This window comes from Mus caroli, chromosome 7 (genome assembly GCF_900094665.2).
Source record: "Mus caroli chromosome 7, CAROLI_EIJ_v1.1, whole genome shotgun sequence".
Classification (NCBI taxonomy): Eukaryota; Metazoa; Chordata; class Mammalia; order Rodentia; family Muridae; genus Mus; species Mus caroli.
The window spans coordinates 1,335,882-1,354,489 of record NC_034576.1 but is presented as its reverse complement, the minus strand read 5'-3'; the positions used below and the strand labels follow the sequence as shown (position 1 = coordinate 1,354,489).

The 18,608-nt window shown below is 48.0% G+C and overlaps 2 protein-coding genes across 6 annotated transcripts in view; both read left to right on the top strand.

Moving 5' to 3' along the window:
- Positions 1 to 8,964, top strand: part of Hspbp1 (HSPA (Hsp70) binding protein 1) — a 22,393-nt gene extending 13,429 nt beyond the window's left edge. For both annotated transcript variants that reach the window (XM_021167017.2, XM_021167018.2), the window contains exons 5-8: positions 4,708 to 4,863; positions 4,971 to 5,067; positions 6,157 to 6,268; positions 8,638 to 8,964. In XM_021167017.2, coding sequence (XP_021022676.1) covers positions 4,708 to 4,863; positions 4,971 to 5,067; positions 6,157 to 6,268; positions 8,638 to 8,712 — 440 coding nt within the window. In that variant the 3' untranslated portion in view covers positions 8,713 to 8,964. The remainder of the gene's footprint in view (positions 1 to 4,707; positions 4,864 to 4,970; positions 5,068 to 6,156; positions 6,269 to 8,637) is intronic.
- Positions 8,965 to 10,078: 1,114 nt separating this feature from the next.
- The window catches only part of Ppp6r1 (protein phosphatase 6 regulatory subunit 1), a 28,348-nt gene continuing 19,818 nt past the window's right edge, over positions 10,079 to 18,608 (top strand). Inside the window, exon 1 of one of the 4 annotated variants that reach the window (XM_021166168.2) lies at positions 10,079 to 10,186. In XM_021166168.2, coding sequence (XP_021021827.1) covers positions 10,112 to 10,186 — 75 coding nt within the window. In that variant the 5' untranslated portion in view covers positions 10,079 to 10,111. Of the gene's footprint in view, positions 10,187 to 10,462; positions 11,015 to 11,328; positions 11,933 to 18,608 lie in introns of those variants that run through there. The other 3 variants (XM_029479418.1, XM_021166170.2, XM_021166169.2) reach the window with 3 other exon arrangements.

The window sequence follows — 18,608 nt, the reverse complement described above, 5'->3', positions numbered from 1 at the left end:
CACTCTGTAGACCAGGCTGGCCTCGAACTCAGAAATCCGCCTGCCTCTGCCTCCCGAGTGCTGGGATTAAAGGCGTGCGCCACCATGCCCGGCTGCTCGTTGCTTTTCAGCACAGAGTAAGTGTAGCTTTTTTAACGGGAGAAGTGTGGAGTGCGTTGATGACACTTGGCTGTCAGTTGAGAGCAGTAGCATCCATTCTGCCTTCCCTGTTTCAGAGGAGACCTGGGGGCTCAGGCAGGGTTCATGGAAAGCGGGGTGAGTGAGGGCTGTAGATGAGAATGGAGGCTGAGGTAAGTGAGCAATGGTCCTTGTGGAATGGTGACTGGTAATGACCAGAGTATTCTTAGTTTTAGAGTTGTTGGGGTCAGGGCTTTCGTCCTCATGTAGCTGTGCTCGTGATCCCTCCCTAAATGCAGACCATGTTCAGGTGGACAAGCCCTGGGGTCAAGGACCATCCTTCTCCTAGTTATGCTTTGGAGGTACAGCTTTCGGGCTGTGTTTGCCAGTTGAATTTGTGCTGCCTCATGTCTCCTACCTCTGGACTATTTTGTTATCTATTTATCTTATCTAGTTTTATTTTGAGGTATTTTTTGTAATAGGGTCACATGTGTTACCATGACCTGCTATTTTTATTTTCCTTTTTTTTTTTTTACAGGGTTTCTCTGTGTAGCCCTGGCTGTCCTGGAACTCACTCTGTAGACCAGGCTGGCCTCCAACTCAGAAATCCGCCTGCCTCTGCCTCTGCTGGGATTAAAGGTGTGCGCCACCACCTCCTGGCTTTATTTTCCTTTTTATCTTTTATTTTATTTATTTATTTTTGAGACAGGGTTTCTCTATTTTGGAACTCACTGTGTAGATCAGGCAAGCCTCAAACTCAGAGATCTGTTTGCCCCCCTTCCTCCCTCCAGAGTGCTGGGATTAAAGAATGTGCCGCCGCAGCTGCCACCACCGCCATCACCACTAGGACTCAGCTTTTTGAGACAGAGTCTCACTACATAAGCTTGGCTGGTTTGGTACTTGCCTTGGATTTGGACTGACTGAAGTCTTCTCATTTCCAAACATTGAGATGGCAGGTGCACACCGCTACAACCAGTTTTCTGTTAAAAACAAACAGTGGAGCAGTGCTGGCACACACCTTTAATTCCAGCACTTGGGAGGCAGAGGCAGGTGGATCTCTATGAGTTGAAGGCCACTCTGTTCTCCAGAGTGAGTTCTAGACAGTCAAGGCTACACAGAGAAACCCTGTCTGGAAAAAACCAAAAACCAAAAACCCAAACAACAACAATGCAACCCCCAGAGTTCAGAAAAACCTCCCGGAGTCCAGAAGGGGCATTCAGTCTCCTGGACCTGTAGTTAGAGTTGGTCATTAGCTGCCATATGGGTGCTGGGAACCAAACCTGGGTCTCTGCAAAAGCAGCTAGTGCTCTTAACTGCTGAATCAGCCCCAAGTCTTTCCGTTTCTTTGTTTAAAATGATGTTGTATTAAGTTCAGGCATGGTAACACAGGCCTGTAACCCCAGCATGTAGAAGATTGGTGAAGGAGAATCCCGAGTCTAAGGCCAGCCCAACAGCACACAGTAGTAAGTCACTATCTTGAAAAAGAAAATAAGCTAGAGAGATGGCTCAGCAAGTTTTTATTTATTTTTTAAAAAAGAAGCATACTGCTTTTGCAGAGGATGAACAGTGTTCCTGGCATCCACATCGGGCAATTGTCACTGCCTATGACCCCAGCTCCAGAGCACATAGTGGGTACAGACCGATTTTTAAACTTTTTAAAGATTATTTATTTATTTATTATAAATAAGTACACTGTAGCTGTCTTCAGATGTGCCAGAAGAGGGCATCAGATCTCATTACGGGTGGTTGTGAGCTGCTATGTGGTTGCTAGGATTTGAACTCAGGACCTTTGGAAGAATAGTCGATGCTCTTACCCTCTGAGCCATCTCTCCAGTCCCTCTCGATTTTTAAACTTTTTAAAATTTATTTTTTATGAGTGTATGGGTGTTTTATGTGGATGTGTGCCTGTACAACTAACTTGTATGCCTGGTGCGCAGCTCTTGAGAAGGAGGAGTGCATTGGATCCCTTGGGACTGAACTTACTGGTGATTGTGAGCCACCACGTGAGTTCTGGGAAACGAACCTGAGTCTTCTGGGAGAGCAGCCCAGAGTTAAGAGCTTAACCACTGAGCCATCCCTCTTGCCCCTGCATATGGACTATTAATGATCTTTTGTGTCCTTATGTTATGCTAAGTCTCAGAAGTCTGTGGTATGCATTTTACACTCAGCACATCTCAGTTTAGGTGTAGAATTTCCAAAGGTTGGTGTATAGTTTTACTAAAACAACAGAGTTGTGTTTAGAGGAAAAATGTACTGCCTCTCTGGTTGTTGACTTTATATTTCAATGAACTTGAAAGGGGACAGACAGCCCAGATCCTTAGTCACACTTGGCACATGTGAGGTACCTAGTGGCCTTGAACTTGCAGTGGCTTCTAACTGAGCAGTGAAGGCTTGGAGCTTGTTCTGGAGCTGACCTTCCTGCAGATGCATCCCTGGTTGGCTGGTTACCCTGCTTGAAGGCTTCTCAGAATCCTTGTTGCCTTCGGAAGAAAGATCATACATGCTCTGAAGCCTGGCTGTCGTGTCTGTTAAATGGGAATTTAAGACATGTGCATTCCTTTAATCCCTGCATTTTGAAGGTGGAAACAGTAAGGCTAAGAAGAACTCAGGCCATCTTTGGTTGTGTGAGCAAGTTGGAGGCCAGACTGAGACATACGAAACCTCATCTTAAAACTAATAAATAAGGGCTGGGGAAATGATTCAGTTGGTAAAATGCTTGCAAGCATGAGAACCTGGGTTTAGATGCCTAGTACCTTTGTAACAAGACAAACATGGAGGCTTAGGGCTGTAATCCCAGAGCTGGGGAGGTAGAGATTTGGTAGTCCTTGGAACTCCTAGTAATTGAGCCTGCTATAACCAGGGAAGTTACAGGTGCAGTGAGAAACCCTGCCTCAGTAAATAAGGTGGGCAGTGATTCTGGACAACACCGGACACGACCTCTGGGTTCCCTCTGGGTTCCACATGCATGATACACATATGTATCATGTACACAAACAGAAAAAGACCACAATAAGTAAACGACGGAATGAATGAACAAATAGATAAATTGGGAACCCAAGAACACCTATCTATTGGGTATATGTGAGAAGTAAAAAGGTGATAATGCACAAACATGTGCTTTTGTCTCTACAAAGGCAATTTTGGAAATTTGGCTTCTCTAAAAACCACAAAAATATCCATTCATAGGAGGTATCCAAAATATTATACACAAAAATATTATAAGAATATGTTTTTGTTTTAATCCCAGGTGTGGGATATGGGGCTGCTTCAGACTGTCCATAGCAGCTGACTGTGATTTGCCTCATGCTTTAGCAGGGACATGATTTTGCCAGGTGCAGATAGTTTCTGTGATTGTGTGATGGTTATAATTCGGGAACTTTTCAGAGGATTTATAAATGCAAGGGTTCCAAGAGGCAGGGGTGGTTGTTGATTGCTGTTGGTCATGGTGTGTTAAGTAGTCAGTGCACAGAAAGAAGACGGTACAAGAAGAAAGTAGATACTTACACTAAAGATCAGTCTTGCCCCAATCAGCAATGCCTTAATCAGCAGGACGTAGTCTTAACAAAAACGTTGCCTGCCCCCTTCGGACCCCTGACTTTATTCAGGGGTCTCTTTCCTTTTCTCTCTATCCTTTTTTCCTCTTATCTAGTGCTAGGGGATTGAAAGGGTGAAAGAAAAGGGATGGAGAAGGAGGGAAGAAAGAACAACCCACAAAGTAGCAAAAGACAAGTTATATGCCTCTAAGATAGAATATTGCTCTAGTGTAAGAAGAAATGAAGTAGTTACAGAATTTATAACATGAATGGACCTTGAAAACATTTGAGTGAATAAAACTAGATACAAAGGTTCGTGTTGTGTGAGTCCATTCAGAGGAGGTATCCAAGATAGGCAAATCAATAGGGAAAGAAACTAGACCTGTGGTAGCAGAGGCAGGAGGACACTTCTTGAGAATGGGAATGTCATCCACTGGGTACCAGCATGATGTAAATGTTCTGGAGTTAGTGATAGCCATGGTTGCATAGCTTGTGAACATGCTAAAAACCACTGAGTTACATGCAGTAAGAGGGTGAAATACGGGTTATGATGATGAGCTCTATGATGGTGACGGTGGTGGTGGTCATGATGCTGACAATGGGATGGTGACAGTACTACTGATGGTTGAAGTGATGGCGGTGGTGGTGATTGTGATGATAGTGCTGGTAAATGGAAGTAGTGACTACGTAGTAATGATAATGCTGGTTGTGATGCTAATAGTGATATGGTGGTGAGGGTGTCGTTCATGGCTGTGGTAATGGTGATAGTTCAGGGGATGATGGCTATTAGTGGAAATGGTGGTGGTGGTCAAGGTGATGATGGTGATATTGATGGGTTTAGTAATGGTTATGGTATTGTGGTGCTGCTGATGGTGATGGTAGTGCTAGAATTGATGCTGACTGTGATGGCAATGATGATAATAGTGAATGGGTGGTGTTAGTTGTAGTAACTGAGATGGTGGTGAGAGGGGTAACGCTAGTGGTGTTGGTGCCTGTGGTGGTGGTGATGATGAAGGCCATAGTGACTGGGACCTCAGAGCTCTGCTTCTCCCTCCAGGTCTCGTCCGAGAGCAAGAGGCTGGGTTGCTGCAGTTCCTCCGCCTGGATGGATTCTCAGTGCTGATGCGGGCCATGCAGCAGCAAGTGCAGAAGCTCAAGGTCAAGTCAGCATTCCTGCTGCAGAACTTGCTGGTGGGCCACCCTGAGCACAAAGGTGAGCTGGCCTTTGTGACAGGAAAGCCGATGGCCTGAGAAAGGCATCTGGGGCGCATGGGAGTGGTATGGGAACGTCCTTGCTGACTCCCACAGCTCTTCCCCCAGGAACCCTTTGCTCCATGGGGATGGTCCAGCAGCTGGTGGCCCTTGTGAGGACAGAGCACAGTCCTTTCCATGAGCATGTGCTTGGAGCCCTGTGCAGGTAGGTGTGCCGGGGTCCTAGGAGGAGGGGGCCTTGTATGGGTTCCCACAGAAAGAGCAGCTCAGGCACTAGCCTGCTCCTACACTGGGTCCCTGCACTGGAACTATCCCTAACTATCCCTGCGGGAGACAAAAAGATTGTAGGCCAGAGAGGTGCAAGGGTCACACAGTGCATCTCTTCACAGTTCTTGGGAGGGAGAAGCCCCTCTTACAGTTCACAGAGAGAACAAATTAGTGTTCTTGGCTTTTTTAACCTTAGTCCACATGTTCCCCAGAATGCTGCCCAATACAGAATTGTAAACTTACTTTAAAGGCATTGTAAGATTTATATATATATATATATATATATATATATATATATATATAAAATCACTTTATTTTATGTTCATTGGTGTTTTACTTGAATGTATGTTTGTGTGTGAGTGTCAGAAACTCTAGAACTGAAGTCACAGACAGGTGTGACCCACCATATGGGTGCTAGGAATTGAACTCAGGACCTCTGGAAGAGCAGCCAATGCTCTTAACCACTGAGCCATCTCTCCAGCTCCCACATTGTAAGATTTTCTTTCTTTTTCTCTTTCTTTTTTTTTTTTTTTTCCGGTTTCAGTTTCTGTTTCGGTTTTTGGTTTGTTTTTTTTTTTTTTTCAAGACAGGATTTCTCTTTATAGCCCTGTCTTTCCTGGAACTCACTTTGTAGACCAGGCAGGCCTTAAGATCAAATGTCTGCCTGCCTCTGACTCCTGAGTGCTGGAATTAAAGGAGGGTGCCACCACCAGTCAACCAAGATTTCTTAAAATAATCCAAGCATACGATTCTCTAGCATGATCTTTTAGATGACAACTGACAACAGTGTGTCTCAGTGTCAAAAGTTGGACGCACCTGGACCATGGCAGAGCCAGCATTGACTTTATTGCAGGCACTATCCAGACTTTATATTCACTGCTGGGATGGGAAGCAGTTTTCTAGATGGGGAGCCAAAGACTTACTCTAGGGCCTTGGCTCCATAGAAGCAGTGGTGAGGGGCTAGGTGCTGGGCTGTGGTCTTTGTTATAGATGGGGTCCTAAGGTCTGTTTCTGTGTCCTCCCATAGCCTTGTGACAGATTTCCCTCAGGGTGTTCGTGAATGCCAGGAGCCTGAGCTGGGCCTCGAGGAACTGCTCCGTCACCGCTGCCAGCTGCTGCAGCAGCATGAGGAGTACCAGGTAGGTGGGGTGGGTGTTGGGCCTTGTGCCTATGGGCTCAGTCTTCCTCTGCCTCCCTTCTCTCCCTCCCTATTGTGTTTTCTCCTGTTATCTGACACTGTGAACCACATGCTGTGCCAGTGGGGAAGGGAGAGTTACACTGATGAGGTATTATGTACCACAAAAGTAATAAACATCCTTAAATATTCAGTTAAATGGGTGAGTAAATTTTGTAGCTAAGAATGGGAAACTCAACAGATAAGTAATATGTGATCACAGTTAACTTAGCATTCATACTTACTTCCTGGACCTAGGTGGTTATTGTAAATCTTTTCCATAGTTAAAAAGATGTATATAAGTGTCTTTGTTTGTATGTGCTCGTGTGGGGTGGGTGGGTGGTGCCTTTTGAAGCTAGTGAAAGGCATTGGAGCCTCTGGAGCTGAAGGTACAGGTAACTGTGAGCTGCCTCATGTGGGTGATGGGAGCTGAGTCAAGGTTCCCAGCAAGAGCAACCCTTGCTCTTAATCAGCGAGCTATCTCTCCAGGCTCTATTATTTGCTTTTTTACATTTGTAAGGGTGTATGTGGGTGTGTGTATTTATGTGTGGGAGTGTTCATGGTATAAGTACCACCGTGCTTGTGTGGAGGTCACAGGACAGTCAAAGTCAGGTCATCAGGCTTGGCAGAAGGCACTTTACCTGCTGAGCCATCTCATCAGCTCTGCTCATCAATTTTGTGAAGCACCCTCTGCTTCAACGCTGTGGGTTTTAGCAAAGCTACGCATAGCAGATGTGCATCAGCGATGCTCTATCTGTTGCATCTGTGTCTCTGTGGACATACCTGATGTTTACAGAGGGTCAGCAGTAACTAGGAGAGGCAGGACACCTGCTAGCAGCTGTCTATCCTGACCTCATCCCAGGAACTTGTGACCTTAATATCTGTCCCCATAGAGCACTGGATGCTGCAGACCAGCCTGGCCTGGTTTCAGGCAGACAATGTGGGGGCCCTACATGCTGCATTTGTATTTATCTCCCAGGAGACCCTGAGCAGAATTATTCCAAGTCTGCCTTGCTCCACCCTTAGAGGTGCCCACCATCTACAGGCAAACAAACCAAGCCGTATATTAAAAAAAATTTTTTTTCTCAAAAATAAAGACAAGGCTGGGTATTTTTTTTTTCTCTCAAAAATAAAGACAGGGTAGCAGGGAGGCAAAGGCAGGCAGATATTTGTTGTTCGAGGCCAGCCTGGTCCCTATGTGTAGCATTGCAGGCCTGGTGCTGAGGTTAAAGCTGGGCACCCCTGTGCCCAGCAGGACGGTTTTCTCTTTACTCACTCCTGGTGACAATTTTTTTCTTCCATCACAGCTCTACTGTGTAGAGTGGGGATGGCCTTTTTTACCTCATTGATTTAACTACCTCTTCTTATTGTTTTAGTTACATTTTCACTGTGTTAGCTTAAAGTGATCTCATTGAAATCCTGATGTAGTTGTCTGTTGTAGGAAGTATAGGTTGTCTTCAGTCTCTCACTACTACAGACACTGCTATAGGAACAAGTTTTTGAGGCAGGGGACATGGGTCAGTTGGCAAAGTGCTTGCTGTACAAGCAGGAGCTGAGTTCACAGTTCAGGAAGCAGGGACAGGGGATCCCTTGGGGCTCATGTGTAGCCAGTCCAGTAGAGTCTGGGAAAATGAGATGGAGGCTTGCACACAGCTTAAATCCTAGCACTGGGGAAGAAGCAGGTGGACCTCTGTGAGTTGGAGGCCAGCTTGGTCTACAGAGTGAGTTCCAGGACAGCCAGGCAGGCTGCATTGTGAGGAAAGGGAAAGAGATGGAAAACAGTTGAGGAAGATACTTGTTAACCTCTGGTGTCCACACCCATGTGCACATGGATGCACTCATACCCAAACATATATGCATGCATGTGCACACACACACACACACACAAGGTGGATGGCTTCTGGGGCCCTCTAGTTTTCACACACTGCACACACACCCTTCTCCATACCCATAAAAATGGGACTTTAAAAAAAAAATCTAATTACTGGTGGGGGGCGGGGGGGGCACATGTATGCCATAGTGCACAGGTGGAGGTCACAGGAAAATTTGTAGGAGTCAGTTCTTCCCTTCAATAAATGGGTTATGGGGATTGAACTTAGGGGGCTGATGTGAAGACTGACCAGTCTGGGAGGCCTCAAGACTCTTATCTCTAGAGTTCAGAAACCCACGAGCAGGACAAGTGATCATGATTGGTGCAGTGGTCATTGGGAAAGCCCAGGCTTCCGGAGTGGGAAGGTGGTAGGTAGTTCAGAAATACAGGGGTGTTCTGGCTGCTGAATGTGTGGGAGGCAGGTCTGTCCCTGTGCTCAGGACTCCCCTCTTACCCTGATCCAGGAGGAGCTGGAGTTCTGTGAAAAGCTGTTACAGACCTGTTTCTCTAGCCCTACGGATGACAGCATGGATCGGTGAGACCAGGTGGCTCCTTGCATTCTCTCCGTGGGAACCCCAGGCCTCCTGCCTCCCTCCTTCCCAGGCACTGTCTTAAGGGATTGCCAGGCCTGTGTGGGCCTGGGCCTGGGCTGCCAGCCCATCTCTGGGTAGCCCCCCCCCCCAGGGGTTGCTGAGGAACGTGCTGGCCCCTTGGATCCCTCCCTTGCTTTCTGTCATCCTTTCTTGTGTCCACACTGCTCTTCAAATAAAAACATTGTTCCTGCTCCCTTATGCTGTCTTGCATTGTTTTTTGAAAGGTTCTTCTGGAAGGAAGGAAGGAAGGACTGAGCTTAGAGGATTTAGGAAGATGGTCATTAAAGGTGTAATAAAAGTGTTGCTCTTATCCTCAGCTGCTGTCTTCTTTTCCTGCTTTGTTGTGCTGGGACCATCTGTTCTTTAAAACACACACACACACACACACACACACACACACACACGCACTTTTAAAAACATACTTGAGTGTATAAAGGGGCATGGCCTGTGAATGGGGGTTAGAGGACAGTGTGGGGCATTGATTCACCCTTTCTCCCGTGTGGGTACTGGGATCGAATTTTAAGTTGAGTCAGGTTATGGGCTTGCACAGCAGCCACCTTTGCCCATGAAGCCAGCTCGACATCCTTGAAGTTTTGTGTGAAAGTTAATCTTCATTGCCAAGTAGGCAGGATTTAGAATCACCATGGAAACACATCTCCAGTGTGTGTATGAGACTGTTTCCAGAAAGGTCTAACTGGGGAGAGAAGACCCTTCCTGGAATGGGGGTGGGGTGGGGGCAGGCTGAACAAAAAGGAGACCGGGAGCAGAGCTAGTATTCACTTTATAATATGAAGGTGCTCTCTTACACAGAACTCAGTTGATACAAGATCGAACAAAAATTATAAGCAGCACAGCCCAGGAGAGACAAGACGGAAGAAAAATTACTGACAGGTGTTAATCCGTGAGAGCAAGTCCATTAAAGCCATTTGAGAAGGGGTGGAGGAAAATATCTAGATTCCTCAAAGTCAAGATAATGACAGAAGTGAAATGTCCCCGAAATATAAAGTCCTAATCTGCTGTTTTAAAAAAGGAAAACTAAAGTTTCTTACATGCATTTATCTAGTCCTTACAGCTGACCTCTAAAATGGGCACGAAGGAGCAGGGGGTGAAAGTTGCGGTAAACCGAGGCTCAGCGCTAGAAAAGGCCCTTTAGTGACTGAATCCCGGCGTTAAGGGGTTCCTCCCGGTTGTTACAAGAGGAGGCTTTGTGCAGCAACTGGCAACAGTAGACGCCGCTTGGGCAAATGCCTGAGTAGGAGGTCAGCCAGAAAACCTCGGCAGAGGCGTCCCGGAAGAACCCGGCTGAACAAAAGCAACCAGCTTCGCGTGAGGACGAAAAGTCGGAATGAATTTCTTAGGAGTTGACTCGAGTCAAAGAAATATGGTTGGAGGAGTCGGAATAACAATCGGATTTCCGAAGGTAGCTTTCAGGGCGAAAGATCCTAGAACCGAATATTCAGCGGATTTTGGAATGTAGTCACAGAAAACGGGGTTCTGGATGCAGCAGCGCCTGCGCACTGGGCCCTCTAGGTTTATTCAGGGAGAGACCATTGGCAACCGTGGGCACGGATAGCCGCGGAGTTCCGGAGTGGGCGGGTTCTGGGCGCCAGCGCTCACTGCGCACGCGCCTCGCCAGGCCGAACTAGCGGCCTCTCGCGCACCTGCGCACGGAGAGCGACCACGAGAGGGCGGAGCCTGCCTTCTTGCGTCCTCCCGCGCTCGGGGCATTGTGGGACAGTGGCGGAGGTAGCCCTGCGTCGGAGGCCTTAAGGTGGACGGCTGGGCCTGGGAGACCCAGCCGCTTCGGGTGACAGTAAAGCCGAGGGGACGGGCGTCGGCTCTCGGTGCAATTCTGCACCCGTCCGGCTGCGGAGGCTTCTTTTTCCTGTCCCGCGGGTGCCGGCGTGTCAGTGTGTGTAACCCGCGGCGACTTCCCCCATCGCCCCTGCTTCGGAGGCGCCTGCGCCGGCCTCGCGTCGGCCACGGAGCTCTGCGGTGGAACGAGCGCGCCTACTTTCTCGCGACGCCCCGAACTCGTCGACGCTCGGTGGTGAGGCAGGGGATTCCCTGTGACTGGAGGGCGCTTGCGCGGGTTCGCGAGCTCCGGCCCGGGCGCCTGCGCGAGCCCACCGGCGCCGCCCCCGCCCCTCTTAGCCGGCCCCTAGACAGGGCCGGAGCCGCCGGCGGCGGGGCGGCAGGGGCGCCCCGATGAGCCCCGAGTGCGAGGAGCCGCCGCCCCCCCGCGCAGGTGAGCCCCGCAGCTGCGTTCCCGGGCGTGCGCCTTCAGTTCCCGAGTTTTTTCTTCAAATCCCCCTGAGCGCCCCTGAGTCTCTTAGTATCCTCCCTTTCACACCCTAAGTCTTTTAGCCACTTGTCAGTATCGTCAAGTCTATTTCCTGTCGCCGGGCCTGTGTCTACTTCGCTGTCATTCCCAGCCCGTCTTCCTCGTCTACTGGGGACCCTCTCTAAGTCTCTTAGGCTCTTCTCCCCGCAGCCCCCAACCCCCATCTCTTCCCACTGGGATCTACATCACCTCCACCTATCATTCTGACTCAGCTCTCTTGGGACTCGGGCCCACTCCCCTGTCCCCCCTGTCGTAGTCTTCCTCCTCTAGGGTGCCTTTCTCTTTCCTTCCTCTTGCCTGCTCTTTTGTGCTCACCCCTGTGCCTACCTACCCTTTTCACTCTCACCAGCCTTCGTGGACTCTTGACCTTTCTGTTTCTCACCCTCTGGTCAGGAAGGCAAGGTTAAACAGGTTTTTTCCTTCGCCTTGGCTGTGGCTGTCCTGTCCCTTTTTGTCCCTAGCTTCCTGTGGTGAGGAGGCACTTTGGAACCACTGTTTGGTGCGCTACTGGGTATACTGTGAGATGAGGCCCGTTGAGCGCAGGGCCTGGTTGCTGGGTCCAGGAGGGAGTGGTCAGTGGAAGTCCCTGGTACTTTTATCTACTCAGGGAGCCAAAGGCAGAGCTGGACAGTCACAATTGCTGTGTGTTGTGATGGTGGTAACCCAGGGTGCTGTGGCAGCAGGCCGCAGAGTGGGAGAGACTGGTGAGACCGGCCGGATGGGTGGCTTTTCTGTCGAGGAAGGCTGAGTGGGAGTTAACAGATGGAGAGTGGGAAGAAGAGCTTTCCAGGTGGAAGAAACACCACGTGCAAATATGTGAAGGTGGGAACACTGAAGGAGCCAGGATGGAGTGGGTTGAAGTGTTAGAGGGCAAGGGTGGAATGGCTTGGCTGGGGCTGTTGTCCAGGGCCTTAAGTGACCTGGTTGGTAGTCCTTTTCCCCCTCTCTTCGGTGGTGGTACTAGGGCTCAACTCCAAGTTTTCCTGCCCCCGAGCAAGCATTCTACCACCGCCTGAGCCTCTCCTATTGCTTCTAAACTATGAGACAGTATCTTGCAAATTTTTTTAGGCTTGCTTTGAACTCTGCAGAGCTGGTGGGATATTGACTCACAATGGTCTTATCTCAGTTTTCTAAGTACCTGGGATTACATGTTTATGTTGCCAGGCCCAGGTAGTTACGGTCTTGACCACTCCTTATATGCTGAGGCAGTTGTTGCTTTACCTGGAGGCGAGATGCTTCTGGGAAGGAAGCTGCACTGTATGTCAAATGTGGCACTGGGTTGCGGGTTGTAAAACTGCCACAGAGTTGCTTCCATCTTAAAGGAGAAGTTCTGTCAGAGCCAAGGCCAGTGTTGCAGGGACTGGATTGCTTCAGCCACACAGTATGAGTCGTTTCTATGTGCATTCTGCACACCTAATGTGGACACTTCACATGAGAGCACTTATTGTGTTCTGCCACATGCACTTGGAGTTATCTTGTGCTCTTTAAAATGTTTCTCCTGTGGGTTTTTTGTTATTTATTTTCCTGGTAACCTTTGCCTAATGCAAATCATTTTGCCCAAATTCAGTGACTACTCTAGTTTTAGGGTTGGTATAATGAGCCAAGAGTTTTTGTGAGTTAGACCTAGTCTGAGACCCGGTGCTTGCCTTTCCTAGTGGTGAGTCCTTGGAAAAGTTAGGCAAGTGTCAGTACCTGTTTCTCCTCTGTAAGTGGGCTAATAGGAGGGCTGTCTGTGTAAAGTGGTTCAGGATATTGAGTGCAATGTTTGTAGATGCCTATCAGAATGCAAGGCACACAGCAAGTATATCGAGTCAGTATCTCTTAGGATTATCATCTGATTTTTTTTTTTTTTTTTTTTTTTTGGTTTTTCGAGACAGGGTTTCTCTGTGTAGCCCTGGCTGTCCTGGAACTCACTCTGTAGACCAGGCTGGCCTTGAACTCAGAAATCCGCCTGCCTCTGCCTCCCGAGTGCTGGGATTAAAGGCGTGAGCCACCACGCCCGGCCTGATTTTTGATAATATATCCCAGTAGTTCTCATTGGGTATGGTATGTCCTCTAGGAGACATTTGGCAATGCTTGGAGACCCTATGGTTGTCAAAACTGTAGGAGTAGAGAAAGTATGCTTCCCACGTTTATTGTGTGTATATCCCACCCAGGGATGCTCTTGATTGTTTTCTAATACACAGAGCAGCCACTCACCACAAATAGCTATGTAGTCTCAACTTCTATTGATGCCAGTAGAGAAACACTGCTACTCTGCTATTTTGCTTAAGTATCTTGTGTGCTTTGAGCTTCTATGTGGTGTAGGAGCTGTTGTGTTTTTTCTTTTACATTCATCCTCTTTGGTTGTTTGCTTTTGTTGGGTCATGTGGCATCTTTTTTTTTTTTTTTTTCCATTGAAGGAAAACAGTCTTGTTTCCCGCCCCTCTTTTCTACTTTGGGATCTCTGGCCAAGTGACCTTCAGAGATCACTTTCTCTTCTCTGGCTTCTGTTTCCATTAATCCAACAAGTACTTTTACTTTTATTCTGAACCGGAGTCTCATCTGTTTCAAACCATCTTCCCTCAGACTCACTTTGTAGCCAAGGATGACTTTAACTTCTGATCCTCCTGCCTCTACTTCCCAAGTGTTGGGATGGCAGTGGTGGCTCACTGTTGGGATTTGAACTGAGGAGTTTTGTGCATTCCAGACAAACAAACTACATCCCAAGCCCCCCAAAACACTTGGTTTTGGATCTGGCAGTATGTTAGATCTTAGGTGGCATCTCTAGAAAGTTACAGATGCCTGGACAGGCCTACCTTTTCCTCACAGCTGAGGTTTGTATGCTCTCATAGAGCTTTGGAAGGAGGCTTGCCAGAGAAGGCTTCTGGGAGGAAGTGGTGTCAGAGTAGAGGTCTGAAGTCTCAGGAGGAGGTAGACAGACTCAGAGCTTGTAGGGCAGGTAGAAGGCACAGCCCCCATCCTGAGCGTAGTCAGTTGAGGTTCAACTGTTGAATTCTTCTGCCATTAAACTTGCTGCAAAAGACAGGTAAGTGGTCTAGCTGCTGTGGTAAGAGTTATTGCCCAGTACTGGCTTAGTGGGAATACATCCATACCAGACCATGGTTTTCCCTTTGCACATCAGTTTTATGAATTCTCCAGGAAGGGCTTCATTACAGAGATTTCTCAGATGAGGACACTGAGGCTCAATGCAATTAGAGAGATTTGGAGAGATAAAATTCCAACCCTGGTCAGGAACAGTGGTATATGCCTATAATAAACAGGCAGAAGGAATACTTGAGCTCTGGAGTTTGAGGCTGTCTGGACACACACATAGAGACTTAAACTTAGGTCTTTGGACATTTAGTTTAGTTTAGTCTTAAGATAGGATCTTGCTTTATAGCCCCAACTAGATCAACTTTCCAAGTTCTGGCCCATTAATCCAGGTTTCCTTTCTGTTCTTCTAGGGGCTATTTCACATCTGTTCAGTAAGCTATTCCTTTTTCCTTTTAAATTTGTGGCCACTCCAGGAGATGAGTCCTGAGTATAAACCATCATGTTTTCATGTTCCATGTTCATGGCCAAGTGTCCTTAGGCTGTTTTCTGATTATTCCTCCTTTGGGGTTGGGCCAGAGTTCCTATTTCCCTTAGAATGGTCCTAGGATCTGAGGGGGTTGCCCCCCCCCCCCCCCCCCCCCGTTATCTCACTCGGGCCTTTCCTAAGCCATGGGAAAGTTCCAGCTCATTTTTCCATGTGACCAGGTCCTTCTAGCGATGGTTCCTTCTCCAAATGGTTGTCCCCCTGTGCTTGCTTTGCCAGGGTGGTGGTGTGCTCTGAAGGCCACACTGTGTGTCCTGCTCAAGATGGTTAGGTTGCTGTTACTGTCTCTTTATCCCTGGTATTAAGTGTCCCAAACCCCTTTTCCAGATTTGGCCAGGAGTTGGCTGTGGCATTAAAAAACAGAGGCATGATCCACCCAGCCTTTTAAGGAGCTAGCCTGCCTGCTGCTGGTCTGTCTCCTTTCCTTCCCTTGAGCAGCCAGCCAGCCTGAGGGGCTGTCCTGATGCTAGAGCCTTTGAGCAGTCAGGTCTTGGAACCCTCTCACCCTCCAAAGGTCTCTTTGCCTTTGTCTCCCATTTCTACGTGGTTAGGGCAAGTATGGAAGGATTGGCAGTTAAAGAACCTGTCCGTGGGCTTCCTAGCACGCAGAATGTTTGGAGTTACAGCTGGGGCTGTAGCAACAGTGGGGAAAGAATGGGGACCACAGTGAAGTCTTATCTGGGCCAAGGAAGGAGACAGTATAGAGACTGGCAGGTTCCTGAGAGGAACAGCTGGTGTCAGAGATCTTAGAACAGTACAGCAAAACAAGAAGCCAGAGCTACTGATGTTAAAACTGGCAGGAGAGGTAGAGCGACTTTCGTTTCTAATGGCTTCCTTTCTCATTTATAATTCCCCCTTCCTTCCGTTAGCAGCCAGTCTTGGTTTTCAAACCGTCTCAAAACCAGTGGTTGTCACTTCCGTTTTCTTGAAGCTGCTGAAAGCTATACGGGGTGGGGGTGGCGGGGTGTATAGTGCTAAGTATCTGAATGATCTGAGGAAAGTGCTTAAGTCACTTGGGCAAATGCTGAGAGTTCCTGCTTTTCTGTTTTTAGTGCTGCCACCCTTTGTGTCTCCTGTTCCTGCTTGAAAGTGTCTGAGCGTAGTCTCAAGACAGCTTGTACAAGGAGTTTTGCCCTACTACATCAGTGCCTGCCTTTGGTCAGCATTCCTCCTGGTTTTCCGGACTCAAGTAGAGGCTATCACACATCATACAAACCTCATTAGCTCAAGCCCTGTTCCAGCGGCTTCCAGCTAGGTTCCCTGGAAGCCAGTTTGGGGAGAGAAGGCCAACATAATCACTGAGAAAGGTGGTCAGGTTGGAGTAGGGATGGAGGGTTTTAAGAGGCTATGACCTGTGCTTTCTAACCAGGTGTCTTAGAAGGAAGTGAGAGTGTGTCAGAAGACCGGGGCATATCACATGGATTCTGATTCTGTTTCTTGGTAGTTGTGTGTTTCTCTTCCTTTGGACCCTTTTTTAAAAATAGGATTCTCTTGTCAAATGGAACTGACAATTATTTTTTTCTTTCTGTCTTGCTATAAAGACAAAATACTGAAAGGCTAGGACCTGGGATTGTCCACAGATGATGGCTTGGTCTTGCCCCTAACCTGTCTCCCACTGTAAAAGGAGGCTTTTTTTCTTCTCCAAACAGCTCTACTTTATCACATTTATTTAGTGGTGTGGTGGTGGTGGTGTGTGTGTGTGTACATGTGTGTACTTGTAAGACTCAGTTTTCTCCTTCCACATTTGGGTCCCCAGGGCTTGAATCCCAGTTGTCAGGCTTTGCAGCAAAGTGCCTTTTCCTGTTTAGCTGTCTCACCAACCCTGAGCCCCACTTTGTTGAAACGGGAAGTGTGTTAGTAGCACACAGGAGTGAAACTGTCCACCTGCCTCAGCATGGCATTCTGCTGACAACCTTGAGAAGGCTTTAACTACACTCAGTGAAGCTCTTCCTTCCGTGCTTCCTGCTTGGGTATCTTCTTGAGTCCACCTCGTCCTCTAGCATCTGGGCTTCCCTGCCAACTCTCAAACTGCATACATGGCCACTACTGTGCATTCTCAGTTCTTCGAGCCTGCTAGCTGGTCTTTTTGGTCCTTTCTGCAACCACGCCTGGCTCAGGAGTTGACCCTCAGCTGTAAGATAGGCAGCCCGTAGTGAAGGTTGTGTTGCAGGCCTATGTGGGCGCAGAGTGCTCTTGTGGAAGGCCTCTGCCTCATGCCCAGATTGTAGCTAGGACTATTTACAGGATGTGGATGGCCACAATGGCACTTTTCAGTGTGACTATGCATTGTTAAGGCACCTCAAATCATATACCCTGCCTCTGCCATCTTCTCACCATGCAGACTTGACAAGGAGGGCTTTCTTATCTCAAGAATGTTGGTAATGAGGGATGCGGAAAGGGGAAGCTGCTTAAGTTCTCACAGGAGAGCTAACTGCTCTCAGGCCAGCGGTCTGGCCTCAATATGCTGGTCCTGGCAGGTTTTGTTTCTTCATTAACGATTTTGCTGGTATTTATTTGCCCTCCAGTTTATCCATTTAAAGAACGCAAGTCAGTGGGTCTGAGTGCATCCACAACTTTGTGTAGCATCACCACAGTCAATTTTATTTCATATTATTCTCTTTTCTCTCACAGTTTTTGAACTTTGTTTTGAGACAGGGTCTTAGGTAACAGCGGTTAGAGTTGAACTCAGTATGTAGTCAAAATTGACTCTAAGCATCTAGATCCTTTTGCCTCAACCTCTCAAGTGCTCTGATTTTAGGTATACACCACTGTGCCCAGCTTAGTTTTAAAATAACAGCAAACATTACCTCAAAAGGAAACTGTCCCCGTAAGCATTGACTACAAATTCTTCTACATCCTTGAAACTTGTAATGAATCTCCTTTCTGTCACTGGATATTTGTCTGTTCTAGAAACTTGGTATTATCAGAATTTTTCGTCCTGGTTTCCTTCCCTTGCCTTCGGCAGCCTCCCGACCTGTCTTCTTACCGCCATGTGGACAGCCTCCTGGGTAGAGAAGGCTCCATGTTCACCAAACTGAACATTTTGTTACTTCACACCACGTGGCCTTCAGCAGGAAGTCAGTGAGTCATGATTGACGTGGCGGTTGTCCCTTGAGATTATTCTCATCCCAGGTAGACGCAGATCAGGAAACCTGCCTGCCTCACCCCTCCTTTCTGTCAGTGTCCTTCCGGGCTGGTCCCCTTCCTTTGTCATGACTTTGTCATGTCCTTTGACTTGTGAGATTGCCATTAAGTGAGGTAGGAAGTAGAAAAGGGGTCTGCACAGCAGGGCTCTTATGAAGCCCGGGTTTCTTCACCCACTCCACATCTGTGATAACACGCTCAGCACCTGCATTGACCCTGGAACTAGCCTGTCCCCACCCAGCCTGCCCTGAGTGACCTTGTGCCTCCTCCTCACTGGACTTCCTCCCTTTGGCCTTGATTGAAGGGTGCCAAGGTGTGGGAGTGATTTTTTTCCTTATCTTGTATCAATTCTTAACTGGCAGTCCCCTGCCTCAGAGACTGGAGCCTCGTGACAGCATGGTTTGGCAGTGTGTGTCTTTGGTGATATTTGTGATCATTTACAGCTGCAGTGTGAGACTGTGTTAGGTGCTGTCCTGTGTACTACAGTGTGAGACTGTGTTAGGTGCTGTCCTGTGTNCTACAGTGTGAGACTGTGTTAGGTGCTGTCCTGTGTACTACAGTGTGAGACTGTTAGGTGCTGTACTGTGTACTACAGTGTGAGACTGTGTTAGGTTCTGTACTGTGTACTACAGTGTGAGACTGTGTTAGGTGCTGTCGGGTGTACTACATTGTGAGACTGTGTTAGGTGCTGTCCTGTGTACTACAGTGTGAGACTGTGTTAGATGCTATCCTGTGTACTACAGTGTGAGACTGTGTTAGGTGCTGTCCTGTGTA